The 20,614-nt window shown below is 48.9% G+C and overlaps 1 protein-coding gene across 7 annotated transcripts in view; it reads left to right on the top strand.

The window, feature by feature from the left end:
- The window catches only part of SMG6 (SMG6 nonsense mediated mRNA decay factor), a 227,435-nt gene that overhangs the window by 96,574 nt on the left and 110,247 nt on the right, over nt 1–20,614 (top strand). For 5 of the 7 annotated variants that reach the window (XM_045044028.1, XM_045044029.1, XM_045044030.1 and 2 more), the window contains 3 exons: nt 5,689–5,805; nt 7,404–7,572; nt 19,158–19,359. In XM_045044028.1, coding sequence (XP_044899963.1) covers nt 5,689–5,805; nt 7,404–7,572; nt 19,158–19,359 — 488 coding nt within the window. Of the gene's footprint in view, nt 1–2,586; nt 2,607–5,688; nt 5,806–7,403; nt 7,573–19,011; nt 19,027–19,157; nt 19,360–20,614 lie in introns of those variants that run through there. The other 2 variants (XM_045044032.1, XM_045044034.1) reach the window with 2 other exon arrangements.

Here is a 20,614-nt window from a genome sequence, read left to right on the forward strand (position 1 = left end):
ATCATCTCCACCTTCTTTTGATTTTCTTTCTGCAGCATTTCTCATATCCGTGCACTCCTGTCCATTCCCTCTTCTAGCTCCTATAAGAAAGATGTTACGTTTACTTGGCATTAAAAAGTTTACGAAGTGCACTACATAGAATTTCTCTCAGTTCAAACAAGTTCATGCCCTGTTGGCTTCCCAGCCAGTCTTCCTTCCTGTTCTGTTTTTCCAGCTACCCGAATCTGTCCCTAAATGTTTTAACTAGATTATCCTTCATGAAACACTCACCTGTGCTTCATTCAGAAACCATGAGCGAGTGCTAGGGGTGCCTGGGTGGCTCAGTTGGTTAAGCGACCGACTTCAGCTCAGGTCATGATCTCTCAGTTTGTGAGTTTGAGCCCTGCGTCGGGCTCTGTGCTGACAGCTCAGAGCCTGGAGCCTGCTTCAGATTCTGTGTGTGTCTCTCTCTCTGCCCCTCCCATGCTCACACTCTGCGTCTCTCTGTCCCTTAATAATAAATAAACGTTAAAAAAAAATTAAAAAGAATGAAAGAAACCTTGAGTGAGTGCTCTTCTCACTGCCTGCCAAATCAGGTCTGTGTTCCTTGCTGTGGCATCTCAGACCCTCTGCTTTGTGGTCCCTGTCACAAAGTGTGGCACCCTAGTGCATTGCTTTGCTTGCCTTGTGGGAGTCTGCCTGATGTGCCCCTATCTGCACGCCTCCTTAGCAACACTTCCATCTCTCCTTCATCCCCCAATTCCATCTTTGTTCATTTTTTGCAGCCTTGCTCAGAAGTGCTCTCTTCCATGAAACCTTTTCTGATATATTCTAGCTGGAAGTGATTTTCTCTCCCTCTGGTCAAAGAAAGCATCTTACTTCCATCTTCCTTGAATTATGGTTATTTGGGTCTGTGTATCCTTCCTGTCTTCCTCGTTAGATTATCATCTTCTTACGGATGGATCCTATTTTCCTTTGTATCTTCCACCGTTGGGATGAATAAATAACTTTGGAACCAGTGGGAGAGGTCACTTTGTTAAGAGGTTTGGATTTCCTTTGCCCTCATAAGTACCCACTAAAAGAAGTTTTACAGAGTTTTACAATCCTAGAAAATCCAAAAAGAGTAGCGGGTATGACAGGAGGGGCTCTTAGGGAGGAAACACTGGCTTCCACATTCCTCTGTCTTTTCGCAGCTCTACCCTGTTTGGGGATATGTCATTCATGACCGGCCTTCAGTCAGCCTAACTGTTCTGCCATTATGCTTGAATAATTTGCTTGGGTGTATTAGTGCCTGACTTTTCTGATTCATTTATTTTATTTCTCAGGGAATAAAGTGATGCCCTGATGGCATGGACATCTCTGCTTTTGCTCTGAGATTTTATCTGGTTTCTCTACAATGGCTGCCTCTTCCACACACACCCCTCCAACCCCACCCCCCCAGTCAGCAACTGCCACAGGGAACTCTGTAGCCCAAACAGCAGCAGTCGCAAGATGCTCTCACTGCCCACTTCCTGTACACTAGGAGGTTTTGGTGGGCTGCTCAGGAACTGTGCCAGCCCTGTGTCTGACTGGTGACTGACTCATGAGAAAAGCAGCCTTATGTCTGAGAGATAAGAGCCAGCAAATCGCCTCCAGGTGGTGTTAGTTTGGAGGTGACTGACCATTCATTTCCTGTCTTTGGGAGGAGCCGGTGGGGAGGGAGTCCGTGAATAAGTGGTCTTGCCTGCATTTTTCTCCAGCTATTAGTGAAGCAGCCGAGCAAATAGTTGGTTCTCCCTCCCGAAACGGCTAGTGGACCTCAGTGCCTGCCGAGTCCGTCCGTTGCTCTCAGGGTACCAGAGCTCTGTGTCATCCGTCCTGTGCCTCCCCGTCAGCGCTCTTCTCATCGTCTTGCCAGGAAGTTGGCTGTGCGCATCAGGGAAACTCTGCTTGTCTCAGTGCTGCCAGATTGTTCTGTGACCAGCCAAACTTCATCCCTCCCGGTACTAGTTTCCTCCAGATCTCTCCCTGACCTAGGAGTTGATCAGAAGTGATGGCTCTGAACCACTGTCCCTTGGCTGGGCGTAGAGGGTCCCGGCAGGTGGGCCTGCCTCTCCCCCACCCCCCTCCCCTCTCCCCCTCCTCCTGCCTCATTCCCATTTCCTGCAGGAGGATGCTTTGCCATCCTGGAGCCGTCAAGCACAGCTTTGCTTTGGCAGCACCGTCGCGCACACACTGGTGGGAGAGGGGACGTGTTTATCACTTTTCCTGGAGATTATCTGTTTAAGCACTTCTCTGACAGTTACAATAACAAGGGCAGTGTGTTGTGTTTCCCAGCAGAAGGACACTTGCTGTTGAAAGATGTATAGCACTAATTAGAAATACATAACATCCGGCCACATGGCAGCCTTCTCCCGGCCGCTCCATTTCCTGATTTCATACAACTTTGACGACAGTTGGTTTATGTTTTCCATGAATATGTTCTGAGAAAAATGAGAAAGTCTCCCTGTTACACAGGAGTGAGAAGACTATTTCTGCCTGAGCAGGTATTTGGGCACAGGAATAGTGGGAGCTGTGGTCACCTGCCCGTCCAAGAGCATGTGGGAAGAAGGGGCAGAATCAAGTTCAGACCTCAGGTGACTTTCTTGGTAAGAAACATTTCTGTCTGACTTGCGTAGCCAAAACCATCCCCCTAAACCCTTGAGCAAGCCTGCTTTTGGAAAGAAGGGGAAAGGCTGTTTCACAGTGTTAATGAGTTCCTCAGCTCATGTCAGCCTCCTGCTACCTGACACCGAGCCAGAGGAACCCAGGCAAATACCAAGGCAAACAATGCTCTTTCCTTCCCCACCCCACATCATTTGTCGGTCTGGCCCAGCCCAACTCTGGGGATATGTGTGGGTATCTGTCAAGCCTCGGGCCAGTTCCCTAGTTCTAGCCCCAGATTGGTGGGCTCTGGGAATCTGGCTGCTGTTTTCCCTACTCAGTTGTATGAGAATCAGTACTTCTCAAGGAGTGGCATCTTAGGGCTTCTAGCCTGCAGAAGCCTAAGTAAAGCAAAGAGTATCTCCGAAGATGCCATAACACTCAATGTATTTCTCACTGGAGGCACTGGGTCTGCATTGCCATGGTTACTTAGGTAAATAGCAATTTTTTTTCCCCACCCAACTGAAAGATCCTAAGGTTGCAGGGACTGTGTTTTATTTGTGGCTGTGTTCTCCACAATACACAGCACAGGGTAAAGCTCACCATAGATGCTCAGTGTGTGCTTGTGGTACCATGGAGCCGTGGAGGAGGACAGGCCTTCCAAAAAGTGCTCTCTGTGACGTGGCCAGAAGACTGACTGAGACCTAGGCATTCTGACCCCCATAGAGCTGTGATATCATCACCTGCCTGATCAGAGCAGAACAGCTTCCTGGTTTGTAACTCCCAGACCACTGCAGGAAGCACTGACAGGCCCTTTATGGAGAGGCGGGAAGAGGTAAAGGTTTAAGGTGCCCTAACCATGGCTAAGAACAGAGCATTCATGAAGCTACCTTTTCAGCTGCTGCTCTGAGAGGTAGTTGAGCCCTTCTGCACTCACAGCAAAGACGCTCCCGTTGTTGCTACCCTGCATGGTCCCCAGACCTTATTGCAGGAGGCTTAAAAAGGGAGCCAACCTGGACTCCCCAGAGGCCACAAATGTCATTGTTTTTAAGCAGTTCGTTCTCCCCCTTTGAGCCCTAGTCCAAACTTTCGCTCGAGAAATAGCCTAGCCTGAGATTGCCATTTGTCATAAAAATAGAAATGGGCTTGGTGAAAGTAATCTCCCTTTGCCCATCTTAACCTTATCCGGGCTAAGGAGAGTATCTTATTGTAGTCTTGGGCTTCTCAAGATGCCAGTCTCTTTGAGCTAAGACACCCCCTTTCATGCCTTTTAAGGACCTTCTGTGTGCAGGTAACTTCTGCCTAAGATGCCCAGTTGATAAGGGGACACTAATGTCAGCTACCAAGATGTGGCCTCCCCTTCTCCTGTTCTAGCTTCCTCTGTTCTGTACTTACTGCCCCAGTCTGGGCCGGCCTCGATGCTAATTAGAGGCAGGCTGCTGGCAGTGCCTGGCAAGCGCTTAGGCTCAGCTGGGGCTGTACAGACAGTGCTGCTGCCCCTGGTTAGGGGTGGAGGGGAGAAGTTGGCAAGGTTTTTTTAGGATGGCTTGCACATCTTCCCCTTCCCTGATTTCTACACGCTCTCCCCTTGGTTGTTGGATGCTTGCATCTTGGTCTCTCTAGCAGAGCTTTGGGGTCTTACCAGAAGAAGAATCAGAGTGGTGACCTATTCTAATCGCACGGACTCTTACCACTTCCTTACTGCCTGCCGCAGTTGGGTTGGAAAGTTAGAGGGTGACATTTGGGACCAGTGGGCATCTGGAGGGATGGCAGGAAAGCCACAATAGATGAATACTTTGCTACACTGATGCTATTCATATGTTGGGATCTTCTGAGCAGCAGCCTGTTCCTTCTCACTCCCAGGGTTCTCTAAAGTGGTTTGGGGCTGGCTTTGTATACTCCAGTCATGTTTGCTCCTGTGGCTAGGGCGGTTTTGGAATAACTGTGGTTGTGTAGCATCTCCTGGAGTAAAGACTTCAATTAGGCCCCATTGACAAGACTAGTGTCAATGAGGAGAAAGTCAAGAGGGCTTTCCTCTGGCTACTGAGGTTAAAATGCAGGCAGGCACAGAGATCAAACATGTGGCTAATTATCCTTTTAACGCTTGGAGATTCAGAGAGTTCTCATGTATTACAGAGGGAATTAACAGATTAGTTGCTGCCAGAGCAAGTGACCGGGCGCCCGATTTCATCTCGTGTGTGTATTCGGTGTCTCCTCCTCTGAGGCTGCAGGTTGGGCTTTTGCCTTCTGTTTGTCTCCGATTCCTTTCAGGTCTGGGTGATGTGGCTATCAGGGCAGTCCACTGACAAGCAAGAGGTACAGACAGCAGTTTGAGAGTGTGTCTGTCGCCTCTGCCAAAGAATGGCTCTAGCCACCATGAAGGTGGCTCCTCTCACTGAGACCTGCAGCTAGAAGGAAGTTAACAAGGCTGAGAAAGTGAGGGGCAGAAGGTGCTGGTATCGGGAGCCAGATTTATTTTTTAGCCCTAGGGGAAAGAATTTGTGAAAGAAAAAAGAAAGTACTTCTGGCTGAGTGCTTATTATATGCCCATTTTCCTATGTAAAATGAACTCATTCAGTGAAAATAGGTTATTTGTAAGTGGAGGATTAACAGGAGGTAAGGATGGAACCAAAGTTGGTGATTCAAGAAGATAATTTGAATTTGTATTTTTCTTCTCTTAATTGATGTTTGTACTCCTGCTATCTATACATTAGAGAGACTGAGTTAATTAAATATGACTTCTTGTTACTATAGCTTCACATTATTAGTAGGCTACTAAGTACAGTGACCTGCAGCTCTGGCTCAGACTGTCCACCCTGGGGCCCCTGGTCTTAGGGAAGTGATGCAGAATTTGCACAGGGGGTCCCTATAATAAGGTTATCAAGCGCTTACCCATACACCAGCCATCGCGGTAATGATTTTATTTAACCTTATAGCTATCCTTCGAGGGAGGAAATATTGCTGGCCCCAGTCTCAGATGAGGAAAGGGAGCTGAGTGACGTGACCGAGTATGTGCACCTAGTGAGGTAGGGAAGAGTAGCCCTTGGCCCCCAGGGCACTGATGGAGTGTCATTTGCCTCTCCTCAGACTGCTTCTCGGAGGAGTGTCGCTCTGTGATCCAGGAGCAAGCGGCAGCGCTGGGCCTGGCCATGTTTTCTCTCCTGGTGCGGCGCTGCACCTGCTTACTTAAGGAGTCTGCCAAAGGTAAGGAGATGAGGGGCCCCCTGACTGATGGCCTTTCCCCTGCCTGGGCCCTGTCCAGACAAGTTCAGGATGCTACGCTGCCTTCCAGCGTCTCCTCCTTCTACTTGACATTCTTTCTCCTCCCAGTATCCCCCTTCCTTCTGCCCACCTAACTAGTCCTGCCTCCTTTTGCATTCTGTGTACCCCTGTGGCCCTCTGTCCTTGGGCACACTATCCCCTCCCCCCTTTCTCTAGTAGTTAAGATTTTCACTGTACCTAAAAGCTGCTGCGGGTTCCTGCAGCTTTAGAAAACCAGCAAAGAGCGTTTCCTTTTTTGTTCATAATTGACGTTTTCGTTTCCCCCCTCTATCTCTATGTCCCTCTTTGTCTGGTACTGGTGATTGCTATAACCACTGTGGACCAGCCACCTTGTGAGACTCACTGAACCAGAGCAGGGGCTATTTTTAGCCCTTGCATTGAGCAGTGTCCCCATATCCATTAAGGCTGCCCTTAGAAATCTAAGCCTGATTGCTGAGCCGTATAAGGTAGGGCTGAAGGTTGCCCCTTTCTCTCAGCTCCTGGATCAGTATTGGTGTGTATTGAGGCCATGCTGTTGTCCCTCTGCCACTTCAGCTTTGTGGGTGCCTCCAGACCCTGGAGCTGCTTTTTTTTGGAGGGAGGGTTGGGGTAACTTTTTATTTTGAAACAATCTCAAATGTATAGAAAAGTTGCAAGGATAATACAAAGAATTCTTACATACGCTTCACACAGATTCCCCATTTGTTTACATTTTACCATAGTTGCCTTTTAAGTTCTCTCTCTTTCTGTACACATGCAGATATTTATGCTTATTATTGTTTTTGTCCTGAACCATTTGATTGTAAGTTGTAGACATGTTAGCCCTTTACCCCCAAATACTTGACTAAATATTTCCAAATAACAAGGACATTCCCTTACATGACAGTGCAGTTATCAAAATCAGGAAGCCAACAATGATATAGTACTGTTGTTGAATCTACAGACCGTATTGAGTTTGTATCAGTGTCCTAAAAAAAAAAAAAAAAAAAGTCATTTTCTGGTATAGGACCCACTCCAGGATCACACATTGCAATTTAGATGTCGTGTCCGTTTTAGTTTCCTTCAATCTGGAATTGAATGGTTTCTTTAATGCTTTCTCAGTCTTCCTTTGTTTTTCATGACCTTGACATTTTTGAAGTGTGCAGGCCACTTTGTCGAATGTCCCACAGTTCGGGTTTGTCTGATATTTCCTCATGGTCAAGTTCAGGTTATGCCGTTTTGGCAGGATCCCTGGTGCCATGTCAGAGCTGTGCTGAAGGAAAGCTAAAAGGGGGGGGCTAGAGGCCAGAGTGGCGACTTCAGCCAGGCCACAGGTGGAGCAGAAACAGCTGTCTGCAGGGGCAGACCCAGTGCACTGGTTCTCTCTTTGTCCTGCTTTTCAGAATCCTCTTAGGTGCTGGCACTTGTCCTCCGCTTCTGGGCCCAGCTTTCCTGTGGACTTGGTCTCCCTTCCCTAAGAGCTTGCTGCCGTCCCAGCGCCCCAGGCCTCACTCGTGGGCCACAGCAGACCTAGGCCCAGTTCTCACCCTTTGCCTCTGCAGCTCAGCTGTCCTCTCCTGAGGACGAGGATGACCAAGATGACATCAAGGTGTCTTCCTTCGTCCCGGACCTGAAGGAACTGCTCCCCAGTGTGAAAGTCTGGTCAGACTGGATGCTCGGCTACCCAGACACCTGGAACCCTCCGCCCACGTCCCTGGACCTGCCCTCACAGTGAGTCAGCCCGCTCGTTTTTCGGCACTGCTGACCTCGGCCCGCCTGTGCTCCCACGGCTCCCCTCCTGGTCCTCCGTGTGTCCTCCCACCCGCCACCTGCTTGTTCGTCTCGTCCCTCCTCATCTGAACTTTACTTTTCCCCTTCCTTGAACACCTTCCTTGTCCCCTGATGTTTTAGGCTGTTTTCCCTTGTTCTCGGGCCCGTTCCTCCTCCTCAGTCTGCCCTCCTCTCTCGCTCCGAAGTTGCTGTTTTGTTCTCTGTCTTTGCCGTTGCTCTCTCGCTCTCACTTCATGTTGTTCGTGCCCACCGTCTCTGTAGCGGCCTCTCGAGTCTGGCCGTGTGTCGGTGGCGTGAGGAGAGGCCTTGTCTCTTCCTCTCTCTTCTAGTTTGTCTCCACGCATCCGTCGTGCTCTCGTCCTGCTGCTGCTTGTGCTGTCTTACACATGCTGCTGCTCGGGCCTTCCTCTCACACGTTGTGATGTATAGGAGGGTGACTGCACACACCTCTCTCTTTTGTTCACGTCACTTCCCATCTCCTTGTTTCTGGGTGTCAGTGTGCTGTCTGTCAGAGCATTTGTCGCTGTGAGGTGTGTCGGTCTGGGGAGTGTGTGTGTCTGCCTGGATGTGTCTGACTTTTTTCCTTCTTTTTAAAAGCTGTGGTAAAGCATATGTAACAAAATTTTTCATCTTAACCATTTTTAAGTATACAATTCAGTGCTATATTATATTTACATAGTTATGTAGCCATGCATGGCTGTTTCTTACGTCCGTATCTGTGTGTGGGTTCTATCTCTGTATGTGCCTCTTTGGCTCTGGTTGTCTGTGTCTGAGTGTGAGGGCCTTTGTCTGTCTAGGGGTCTGTCTAAGGGTCTTTGGTGTACCCGTCCATGTCTTTCCATGTATACGTGTCCATATGTTTCTCTGCGTTGAGTCCGTATCTGTGTCTGTGTCTCTCTGTTCTTGGGGGTGGGGGAGTGGTCTCTTTGCAGGGCTCGTGCATCTCCACGAAGGGGCTCTTTCAGTGCGTGTCTCTGTCCATCTCCATGTCTCTCTGTGTCTCTCTCTGATTGTAGGTCCGTGTCAGTGCATGTGTGCTGTAGTCCTGTCCATGTGTCTGTGTGTGTGTGACTGTGTCCTGTGGGAGTGTCTGTATGTGTTCCTGAATATCTGTGTTCAAGACTGCGTGTGTCTGCGTCTCTGCTTGTCCGTGACTGTGCCTCTGCGCGTAGGTCTGCATCTGTCTGTCGGAAAGCAAATCTCTGTATGAGGGTCTGCCTGTATCTACCTGCCTCTGCCTGCCTCGCCTGTGTCTCCCTACCTGCTTCACCTATTGCCTGCCCGTCTCTGCTTGTCTTGGCTTGTTCCTGCCTGCTTGCCTCTGTTTATCTGCCTCTGGGGTTTGTGTGTGTCTGTATCAGGGGTCAGCAAACTATGGCCCATGAGCTAAGAACGGTTTACATTTTTAAATGGCTGAAAAAAAATCAAAAGACTACTATTTCATGACTTGTGAAAATTATTAGAAAAGTCAAATCTCCGTGTCCATGAAGTTGTACTGGAACACAGCCATGCTTGTTTGTTTACACTTTGTCTGTGGGTGCTTTCACACTGCAGCAGTTGAGCTGAGGAGTCACAGCAGAGGCGTTATAGTCTGCAAAGCCTAAAATGTTTACTCTAGCTGTTTACAGAAAGTTTGCCGGCTCTTGGTGTATATCTATGTTCCCATGCGTCCCGTTCTTTTCTTGTGTTAGCGTCACTGCGTGTGCTCACGTTTGCACGGTAGTTTCTTAACGCGTGTGCATATTGATGCCTGTTTCTGGTCAGCTCTGTTGATTGTCCATCTCTCTCTCTCTCCACCTTTCTCTCTCTCTCTCTCTTCCTGTCTCTGCCTCTGCCTCTGCCTCTCTGTTTCTCTTTTCCTCTCTCTTTTCTCTCGCCCCCCTGCCCCGTGCTGTCTTGTGGTCTCTGGCAGGTGCGGCATACTCAGAGCTCTGGGCGCTGCGCTGGGGGAGGGTGTGTGTTTGGGAGCGAGCGTCCTTAGCCAACACACCACCATTCTTCTCCACTGCTCTTCTCTGGGAGGGGCGCACACTGGAGGGTAGAGTATGGAGACCTGGGCTGCTGCCGATGGCACTTCTGGGAATGGAGAGGGGCACTTCTCTGGGCTGGGTGCTGCCCACATGAGTCCCTCTAGACTCACGGGTGATCCACAGAGGGAAGGCTGCGGCAGAGGTTTCTGGCCAGTAGTTATTGACCTTTCTGTGTGGACTGTCTGCCTCTTTCCCGCCTTTTCTTCCTCAAATTTCTTCCCTGTTCCTCACATCAGGAAGCACCCCTGGACTGTCAGGCCCTCTCTCCCCAGTTCCCTTCCAGCTCTAGCTCTGTAACTGTGTGAGTGATGCTCACAACATCAGACAGTTCTCTGCATTCTCCTGTGAACCTTCCTAGGTTCCCAACATGTATCCCAGGCTGAGGCCTTCTGAGCCAGGGTTGAGACCTGAGTGGGGCAGCTGGGGCCACGCAAAGGAATGGACTGATCTGCTGACCAGGGGTAGCTGTTTCCCAGCAGTGTTCCCTAAAGAGTTAACATGTACAGCCTCAGACTTTTCAGGCTGTTAATCTATAATGCCGACTAGGCAATTTGCAGTTTTGGAAAGAAACTGACAAGGAAGGGCTCAGCTCTCCAAGTATCTGAAGCCACTGCTTCTGAGCATGCACAGGGGTCACAGAGTGCTCCTCCCTTCCTCTCGGGGGGTGGGGAGGCAGACCATCTGTCCCTGGAGCTTGGGCCTTCTCTGGGTCACCTCACCTCACAACCACAGGTCCCTTAGATATGGTCCACCCAGCCCCTGTTTATCCATATCCCAGCCATCAGTCCTGTTAACGCTCTTCTGTGACCCGTCTCCCTTTATCCCTCCTCCCTCTGTCACTCCCTTTGGCTTTTGTTTGGCTGAGGAAATAGAAAGCTCACGCAGGAAGTGCTGGGCCTCATTTGCTTGAGGTGCCGAGTCTGTTTTCTCTTTGGATGCTGTAGCAAATGGCCCGTTGCCGGCATATGCAAGCTGCTGCCCATCTTTGGGCAAGGGCTCAATCTGCAGCTGGGCACGTGGTCCAAGCTACAGCCGTCCCCAGCTAGGCCTCACCTCTAAGGCCACAGAGAGGCAGAGGGGGTTGGGACACTTGAACAAATTTGCTTTTTCTTTTCAGACCGTTCTTCACAGGGAGAGCAGATTTGACCAAATAATAAATATTGAATCTGACTGCCTAGTAAACAAGTTCCTGGAGCAGTGGGCACCACTGATGAATCCAGTCTAGACTGGAGCAGCCAGTGTGGTAGAGAATGGAGTCCCCTTCTGCACTGTCTCTGCAACCAGGATTAGCAGCTGGTTGTCTCTGGAATGCAAGTTTAAGCATAAAGGAGGAGCTCTTGCTGTCCTGGGGCCTGGCCACAAGGCATGGTGGTTTGAGGGCTGGGGCCTCTGTTGGACAGCGCAAACCTGGCCTGCCCACCACTGAGGGTAGTCCCACCTCATAGCTGTCAGGTGCTGGAAAAGTGGAATGAGAATTTACTTCCCTCCTGTCCAGTTTCTCCTATCGCTGGCTAACACTCACTGAGTAAATACCATGGTGGAGAGATTGGCAAGGTATGGTGGTTCTCTTATGCTCACTGATCTTTCATACTCTGGAGCCTTTTCTTTTAAGGCCCTAGGGAATAACACACTCCAGATAGTCCTGCAGATGTCAGAACAGTAATCCCTGTGGCACTCTTAAGGTCCAGGTGCTGATCTTCATTTTGGAGGTTTTAGAAATGCACTCAAGAGACTAGGAAGGAAATGGGTTCTACCTGACATCTCTCCTTTGCATGTTTTCCTTGGTTTTTGCCTGTATTTGTTCTCTACAAAGATCCATCCTTGATCCTAACATAAGGTGATCAGATAGCCTACATTTCAATTTGCCTCTCCTCCAGAAACCCTCACTCCCAAATTATCTCCCTGACCCACTTGAACCTTTAATTAATCTAGCTCCCTTTGTTCCCTCCCTTTCTTTTCGTTGCCTTTCTTCCTTGTACAGTTAGAGAATCATTCCAAAGCTTTCTTCGGGGAATTCCAAAGCTCATCATAAGTCTCCTTGGTTCTCTCCTTTTTTGCCCATATTCCTCTTCTTTCCAGTCACATCTGCTTTCCCTCGGCAGTAGCCACCTAGCACGTATGGAACACCTCGGCTGGTGATGACACTGCAGAGTGATAAGGGCAGGATCTCAGGGCCACTTGTGCCTTCCCGCACAGTGGCATTAGTAGGTATGTGTGTTGGAGTCAGCATGTAAGTAGGTTGACTTCCCATTTGTACCTGTTAGGAGTTGTGATAGGATGGCTTTACATCCCAAGAGATTTTGGTGCAGAGGATTGTAGCAGAGTGTGGAAAGTTGCCTTGGGTTGCTGTAAAAGACAGAGTAGGGTGCTTTGGTCTGTTTAGAACAGACCACAGTGTTTGGAGGGACCATCTACTTGTGGGGTGTGGGGGAGGAGTGGGGAACGTGGTTTCTGCACTAGGCCTCTCGTTAGCAGGGAGAGGTAGCTGCTCCCCACTTTACCAAGTGAGCGTGAGGTAAGCCATGACTGTCAGGTGATGGAGAGGAGCAGAGCAGCAGGCTTTCACGAGCCTAAGCATAGTGACCCCTCACATCCCAAGACCTTTGGCAAGCTAGGGCAGCGGGACAGCCTACCTCATTTCATAGTCTCTGCCGAAGCCAAATCTTCCCTCATCTTGATCTCTAGTTCTCAGTAAGTGAAAGAGTCAGGGGACTTTGAGAACATCCAAACCTAGCCCAGCTGTGGCAGTTGGTTTATTGCTTTCAGCTGGTACTTGAACCCAGGTCCTGGTCTTGGAGGCTTTCCCAGGTTTAATCCCCAGAGCTTTCTCTGCAGCTGTATGACACTGCGCTGACCCCGAATGAGGATAGGAAAATAGAACCAGTGCCAAGCCAGAGTCTCTTTTTCATTTGGAGTCTGGCTGTCTGCCCATGACCAGGGTTACATAATGGGAAACATAGCTGGGGCTCTGGAGAGCCCGCGTTTCACCAGGCTGCCCAGACCTTCGCATTCTGATGCTATATATCTTCCTAATTGTAGCTCCGATGCATTTATCACACTGTTGGATTGGAGTACTGTTAAAAAAAAAAAAAAAAAAAAAAAAACCTCCAGAAATTCCTGGACTTGCTACTTTCCATGCCTTGTCTTGTATAGTCTACAGAGCATGCTGGAAAAGGCTTGTAGGGAGCCCTGTGAGTGCTGTCACATAGGGAGACGTGGGGATGTGTAGGGAGTATGCAGTAAGCTGATTTCCTCAGGGAGCCTACATGTGTTGACCCTGTAGATGAGATAGACATTCTTGAGTTGAAAAACAGCTAGTTCACTCACCCTCACAGGGCAGGTCTGGAATAAGAACTAATCCCAAGTCTAATCGGCACCCCTTCAAGGACGCTTAATACGTCTTCCCAAAAGGGCATTTTAGGAGGTCACTAAGTAATGGTCCATCAGCACTTCCCTGAAGGAAGTGGTGGTGACTGTGGGAAGCCCCTTTGCTACCCTGGCTCCCCACCCAGTCTCCCTGGCTCCGGGTTGGGGCGTCAGCACTACAGCCTGGCACCAGGGGGTTCCTCTTCCTCCAAGTGCTGAGTGTGAGACACACGTGATCTCTCCCACGACAGGAGTCTCTGTCCCCTCCCAACTCCTCTCACAGGACTTGTGAGAGGAAGGGGTGTTGGCCTAAGGCTCTAGTCTGACCCCAACAGGGTACAGCAGCTGACCCCAGGGAGAGTACTTTCCAGCTCTGGGCTGAGGTTATTTGGGTCCAGTGTGTGCTAAACTAAGAAGACGTGTTGGAGTGGTTACAGCTAAAAATTTAAGAGAGGCAGGAACCGTGAGAATCCGCACCAGGGAGGCCACCGAGGGCTCCACTCATGCCGTGGAGATGCTGAGGTCCCCCGGGGGCTGCTCTTTCCCAAACACACAGTGCTGATGGGTTTAACACACCATAGTGATGCAACAGAGGCTATACGTGTTGAACGTAGCTTGGGAAAAGTGCAATCAAACAAGGCACTGACCTAGATAGAAGCTGAGGGAGGCCCAGTAGAGGTACTTGAGAAATCCTGGAATGAGGTTACTGTGACCTGTCGTTGGCCATCGGGCTCCAGCTGCACTGCTTAGAACATGAAGAAGTTTGTATTCTTGGAGTAGTGCAGGGTGACTGGGCTTCAGAATTCAATTTGCCCTATTGGGCAGACTTCATTTAAGTTGGACAGTCTCCCAGGGGCCCAAGTTGACTTGTTTGTATAAAGTAGAAAGGCAGAAGGGATTATCTTTTACTGAGTCTTATATTCTTTAGTGGTCACCTAATAAACAGCTGTTATTCTCGGAGGATGATATCTTGCTGCCCATGTCTTAACTGCTAAAACAGTGATCTCTGACAGCCTTGTCTCCTCTTCATACTGTGGTGGCATCGAAAATACACTCTAGTTCCTAATCTCAGAGAGCTGCATAGATTCCCACCACCCTCACCTCCACCTCATCCCTGAACCTGTTGAGCTACTTTAGCATTGATACCAGACAAGATCCTCAGCCCACTGAAAACAGAGTTGGCCTGGCATCTCAGCTTTTAAGGGCTTCCTGTGCTATTTAAGCCCAGGTACTATCCTTTTGACTCTGCCAGCCCTGTTGGATTCCTTCAGGTCCATTTCTGCTATTAGCTGCTCACCGCCTGCAGTTTTCTCCGGTTGGGTGGGAAGTCCTTGAGGCTACAATGGTCTCCTGTTGGCCATTGAACCGCCTGTGGAGAGTTGTGGGCTGGAACATAATGGTCCATAGGCAAACAGGTTTTTAAAGGTACATATTGCATATCTTATGAGCATGTCTCCTGTTGTGGCCTTTTGTCTTTCCCCTTTGTCTCTGTAGCCCACAGGCTTTGTCTTTTTCAGCTTCCTTGTGTCTAGTTTCTGTGCCACCTTGGCTACATCTCCAGGGCTCCTCATCCCAGGAACCAAAAGACCCAACTTGTTTCCCATCTGTACCACAACTCTGATCTTCCATAGCTCTGAAACACAATGCAGGGCTTCTTCTCACTCAACTCTTTCCGGGTTTGTTCTGCAGCTGTGGAGTTTGAATGTTAGTGTTTAAACAAGCTGGTATTACACAGGAAATGGCCACCTCCACAGGCCCCTGCAGGCTTGTAACATGGGGTCATTGTACTTGATATTAATCACCAGTCAGCCTGTTCCCCCAGTAAAAATATGAAGGGGTGTGTGAGGGCTCCGTCCTCCTTAGACTTGCCAGAAGGATGGCCTGAGCCCTGGTTGGACCTTAGCACTCCACTCTCCAAACTCTCCTTCCCTTGGCCCCGCCCCGGATGGAACTTGCAAAAAAGTTCTTACCTGACCTCTTCCCTATAAAGCTGGCAGATCTGCCTTGCTTTCTGAGTTCTAGGAAGGAGATATATTGTGGTATAACTTGCTCACCTATCTCACACCTTAACCTTTCAGGTGTTGAATGACACCTTGTGTGCGAAAACTCCAAAAGCTCAAGAACACAGAAAGCTATTAGTCTGTCTGACACCAGGGCTTCTCAGTTCCTTGGACTGAAGCTGCTTTTCTAGGGCTGTATGCAGAAAACAACTTCAGCCTGAAGGGTTAATCTGATTCCCCAAGTCAATATCCCCCAAACAACCAGCCAAGAGTGTGTGTTGGTTCATTTCTGTGAAATGTGTTTCCCCAGTCACCTGGGCTGGCCTGGGCTGCATTGTATCGGCCAGCAGCTGCACTGCACTCAAACTGACAGCTACATTAAACCTTGGAATTCTGAGGCAATAAAAAGTAAATTAACTCTTATTTTTTTCCTTTCCTGGTGGAGTAAGTGAATGCATGTCTGTAGGGAAGTGAGTGAGCCTTGGTCCTGAGTACATACCTCTAACTAGCCACTGCTGGTCTGTCCCAAGCTAGGATCTGGTGTTCAGACTCCAGCCAGGGGTCTGCTTTCCTGGTGTGTGGTGTTTCTGTGGGGTTGGGCCAGTGGGTCACCCAGCAACTGCTGATCCTTGCTCACTAATCACATTACAGCTGCTTGAGAGGTTCCCTTGCCACCATTCTGAGAGCCATAAACGGACTTGTTGGACACAGTTTCATATTCTCTGGCTGCTTTGCGTCTGCTTGGTAAAGAATGCATCCTAACTTTCGTAGGATTTTGTGGCCTCTTGGAGCTTCCCCAAAATATGAGCTGGGACCAGAACAAGCCAGAGGCACTTGCCCAGGCTTATAGCATTCTAGAGGGTCTGTTCAGAACCAAAGGTTATTTGAGATTGTCTGAAAGACCTTTTGGAGAGTCATTTCCCCAGTGTTTCTAGAAGATTGGGAAAAAGCTTCTCGTAGCCACCAGAGTTTAACTTTGGGCTCCTCAGCCCAGGCTGACGTTGAACCCTTAGAACCCAAGGCATGAAGGTTGTGAGGCACTCCTAACTGGGGATAACGAGCTAGAGCAGGAAAAAGCCAAGCTTTTCCCCTTCTATTCATACAGGAAACCCGATGTTCACCCACAGAACTGACCTCTCAGCCTAGAGGCCTGGTTGAGGGTAAGCTGAGGTGATGATGCCCAGGTTCCAGGAATTACCTCATCCTTTTGCAAATATCTTAGCTTTTGAGCTCAGGCATCTCACCTAGTTTTTCTAAGTACCTCTCCGTTTTAGAACTAGTTTTCCTGCCACTCCCCTTCCCCTCCCTCTGTGGAGAGTCACCGGATGGTACATGGGTGCCGAGTCAGTGTGTTCATGTCCATGGTGCTCAGTTGAGAGAGGAGATAACCAGTGATGAAATGTGAAGTGATCTCGGGCAATCCCACTGAGATACCAGAAGAAAGCAGCTACTCAGAATCAGAGTCCAAACACAAGACCGGTCTGAATGGATCGGGACAGAAATGACCTTTCATTGAAGCATTTTGTGTATTCCCTTGGTTCTGCTTAGTCTAGCGTGGCCCTTGGGCCCCTTTTTCGTTCTGAGTTGGGAACTCAGGACACTTCCTATGTCTTTTGGCACCAGCTGCTATCTTACAAACCAGCACTGGGGTAGGAACTCTCCTCCACTTCATTTTTGCAGTGAGCCTTAAGGTCTTGGCACAAGGTGGGTGGTAATGGGCAAAAGGCAGCTGTGGGCAGGGGTCCCTTGTGGTGGCCAGCAGTCTCTGGGAGGAGTCAGTTTTGGTTTATCTGAGCCTTAGGGGACAGGGGAGCATGGTAATGAGAACCACATGGTACCACATATTTCTTCGTCTTGGATCCAAGATGGTAGGGGTGGGAGGATGAGAGAGGGATGTGGGGCCTCCCACTGTGGCAGCCGTGGGTAATTTTCTTCTGCCTCTCCCTGACTGGGGATGCTGCTGCCCACACCTCCCTACCCCCCAACTATGTCCTGAAGCAGTCGGGTCCTTGACCTGCACAGCACCAACCAAGGCCCCCAAGCCAAGAATTCAGCTGGGAGACTTTTCACCTTCTTCCTTCTCACTGTCGTCTTTCCTGTTTATTTTCCAAATTGCTGCTCTGCAGCCGAGCAGTGCCTGTTGGCCAGAGCTCACGAGCGCTGTGGGATTGGACTCAGGCAGTGGGCTCAAGTGGCCAGCAGGGCACTGGGGGAGGAAGTGGGGAGCTGGAAGAGCCTCCCTGTGCGTCTCCCATGGGCAGCGCTAACCTCGGAGGCGGCCCTGAGCAGCCCTATCACATCCGGTGCTTGTCTCTGCAGCCGGGACCGGAGGATAAACTATCAGAGCTGTGGGGCAGTGCATCATTCCTCTTATTATTTTCTTCTCTGCAGATGGGGTCGTGGAGAGTTCAGTTCCTTTTAACCCTCCAAGTTCTGTTTATTCTACAGCTGGTAGCCTCAATGCCGCGTTTCCCATTACATCACAAAGGGGCTCAGGCAGATCTCTGCACAGAAACGTGTTGCAACTGTTTATTTTTTTCCATATTTAAACATTTCTGACAGCCAAACTCAGCTGAGCCAAAAGATGGAGCTTTGTGAATGAGTCTGGTTGTCGGTGTCTGTGCAGAGAGAAGGCTTTAGAAAACTCTCGTCCCTCCGGTGATTCTTCCCAAACATGTTCTTTTTCCTGGGCAAAGCCTGTGAAGCAAGTTACTTCTGCAGTACACGTGTGTTGATTATGTGCCGTTGTGTGATTAATGGGGCTGTGTTCCGCCTGGTTCCCAGGACACTCTTGAAAACAAGATGTTTCATTTCATTGCCTTTTCCTAGTGCAGTGATTACAGTAAATAAACCAGTGCAGGCTCCTTCCACCTGGAGCCAGTCAGGGAGTCCCCACACCCTACTCCACTTTCTCCCCCAGCATCACCTTCAGTGGCATGTCCCTTGCATGCCCTCTTTTCTGCCATCTCCCAAAGGCTCCTAGTCTCCAGGAGAAACAAATTGCTTAAGGCTGAGGCCCCTCCCTAGCAGATTTGGCTCATGCGCAGTAACTCCTCTGGGAAGATTCCAGGATGTAGCTCATTCGTAGTTCTCTTTGCTTCTCGCCTCTTGCCACCCCACCTCTTGACCCTAATTGTAAAGCCTTTCATTATAATTCTCCTATGCAACTCACTCCTTTTGAAGTACAACTTAGCATCCACAGGGTGTGAAAACTGGGACAGTCCCAGGCAAACCAGAATGGTTGGTCATCCTGTGTCTAATCTTCCACAGATGAGAGAAGGGGGCGGGGGGTTGTGGGATGGCCAAGACAGCACTGATACTGGTTCGTCTGCTGGGATGCATAGGAAGCTTTACTGTCCTGGGATGCTCTTGGCAGGCCAGGAATGAGGTTTTTGTTAGTGTGTGTGTGTGTGTGTGTGTGTGTGTGTGTGTGTGTGTGTGTATGTGTTTAATTCCAATATAATTAATATACAGTGTTAGATTAGTTTCAAGTATACAATATAGTGATTCAACAATTGTATACATTACTCAGCTCTCATCAAGATAAGTGTACTCTTAATCCCCTTCACCTATTTGTGTTTGTGTGTTTGTTTGTTTGTTTTCCTGCTTATATATAGGAAGAGATTTCTAAAGCATTATAAGTTGGGGGGGGAGAACTCACGTGACTCTTCCCAAGGCGTGACTGGCCCCTCTGGCTGTATGGGAGGAGGGGAGATTGGCGCTCTGTTACTGTCTTGTGGCATATACTTGGCTGGACAGAAGTGGGGGAATTCTGGAAGCTGCCTCAGGCCCTGGGTGTCTAGAGTGTTTGAGTAAGTGTCTCAGGCACACTGTCTGGAAAGGTGACAGGACCTGCATTAGGCAACTGATTCTCTCAATTCTTTTTCCTCTCTGGTTAGGATTTAAAAACTCCCCCTAATCAATTTCAACTTTGCATAGATGGACACTTGCCCACCAGATTGCTGCCATGGATGCAATTTTGTGCCCTAGCTTTTTGGGTAAGATTTCCTGGCAGATGCCAGCCATAGACAGCATTTGCCACCAGTACCTCTGTTCTCAGCAGTGCTTAAAATACTTTAACTGGTCCCTCTTTAGAGCTGTTCTTCTTTTCTTACCTTATTTCTCACAGGGTTGCTATGGATGTGTGGTCGATGCTGGCTGATTTCTGTAACATATTGACTGCGGTGAATCAGTCTGAGGTGCCACTGTACAAGGACCCGGACGATGACCTCACCCTTCTTATCCTGGAAGAGGATCGGCTTCTCTCGGGCTTTGTCCCCTTGCTGGCTGCCCCTCAGGACCCCTGCTACGTGGAGAAAACCTCGGATAAGGTCAGCCCCAGGCCAAACATCCCTCCCCATTCACCCCTCCTCTTAATTCTCCAGACTTTTTTATTCTTGGGAAGTTTTCTGTGCAAACGGAACATGATTAAGTCATTGAGAAGGGTGTTAAGGGAAAATATCGACCTTTTAGCCGCTGACATCCAGCTCTGTGTCCTGAAAAAAAAAGCCCTCTCGACTTCCTTTGGTGTGTGTGTGTGCTCGCTGGCATGTTGTATATACGATCATTTCCTCACTTGTTTAAATAGTGCAGCTTGTGTTGGCAGTGCTCTCACTCGGCTCCAAATGGTTTGCATCATGCTTAAAGCACCCTCCTTCCTCCCCCCTCTCCTCCTTCCCCCCAGCCACAAAACTCTGCACTAGGAAAACAGCCAGGGCTTTTTCCCTTCTCTAAGGAGGAGAGTGATAAATAGGTGACTAGAGAGAAGCAGACACCATGTGTTAACTTACAAAAAAAGCTTTTAGGAATATGAAGCATTCCCCGCTGCCTGGTTTCTATTTTTCTTCCTCTAAAGACTGTGTTTTAACCTGAACTTTTTTCTGGTCTGTTTATAGAAAACAAAGCTCGTTGCCTGTTGCCCTGGTGGGGACTGTGGAACTCTTAGTCTCTGCTTAACAGTTGGGTCTTTGGCCAGGTGTGGAGAGTAGGGCAGTCTGCTCTGCTTCGCATTCCCACGTAGCAGTTGCCAGGCTGGGGGAGTAGCACCCTCACACCCTGGGAGCAGAGTCTCCTGTGCTGAGCCGGGGAACCCTGTGTCTGACCTCGTCACATCCCCTGGGGGAGAGGCCCTTGGGGAAGAGTCCTCAAATGGCTTTTTAGGTGGAAGCCTTCTGACCTAGATGAAGTATAGAGACATAGGTAAGCGTTTTCTCAGAAAATGTCAGACAGTAAAAACTAAATCCCAACCATAAACTGCGAATATGAGAGATATTGTATTGAATATAAAATATTGCTGTATTGAATATTTTAAATGTTTAAACATGTGCTTAGTAGAAAAGAGTATATGTTCATTGTAAACAAGTAAAAAAAAAAAAAAAAAAAAAGGGAAAAAGGAAAATTTATCTGCAGTCCTTTTACCCAGTGCTAACATCGCTGTTAATTTTTGCTAATCATAATCATATTTAACTTCTAGTGTACACACATACACGACTTTTTTTGTACAAAGCTAGGGGTCATTATACATACTGTTTGTAATCTGATTTTTTCCCTTTTTTAAAAAATTTTTTCTAATGTTTATTTATTTTT

Source organism: Felis catus, chromosome E1 (assembly GCF_018350175.1).
Source record: "Felis catus isolate Fca126 chromosome E1, F.catus_Fca126_mat1.0, whole genome shotgun sequence".
Lineage (NCBI taxonomy): Eukaryota > Metazoa > Chordata > Mammalia > Carnivora > Felidae > Felis > Felis catus.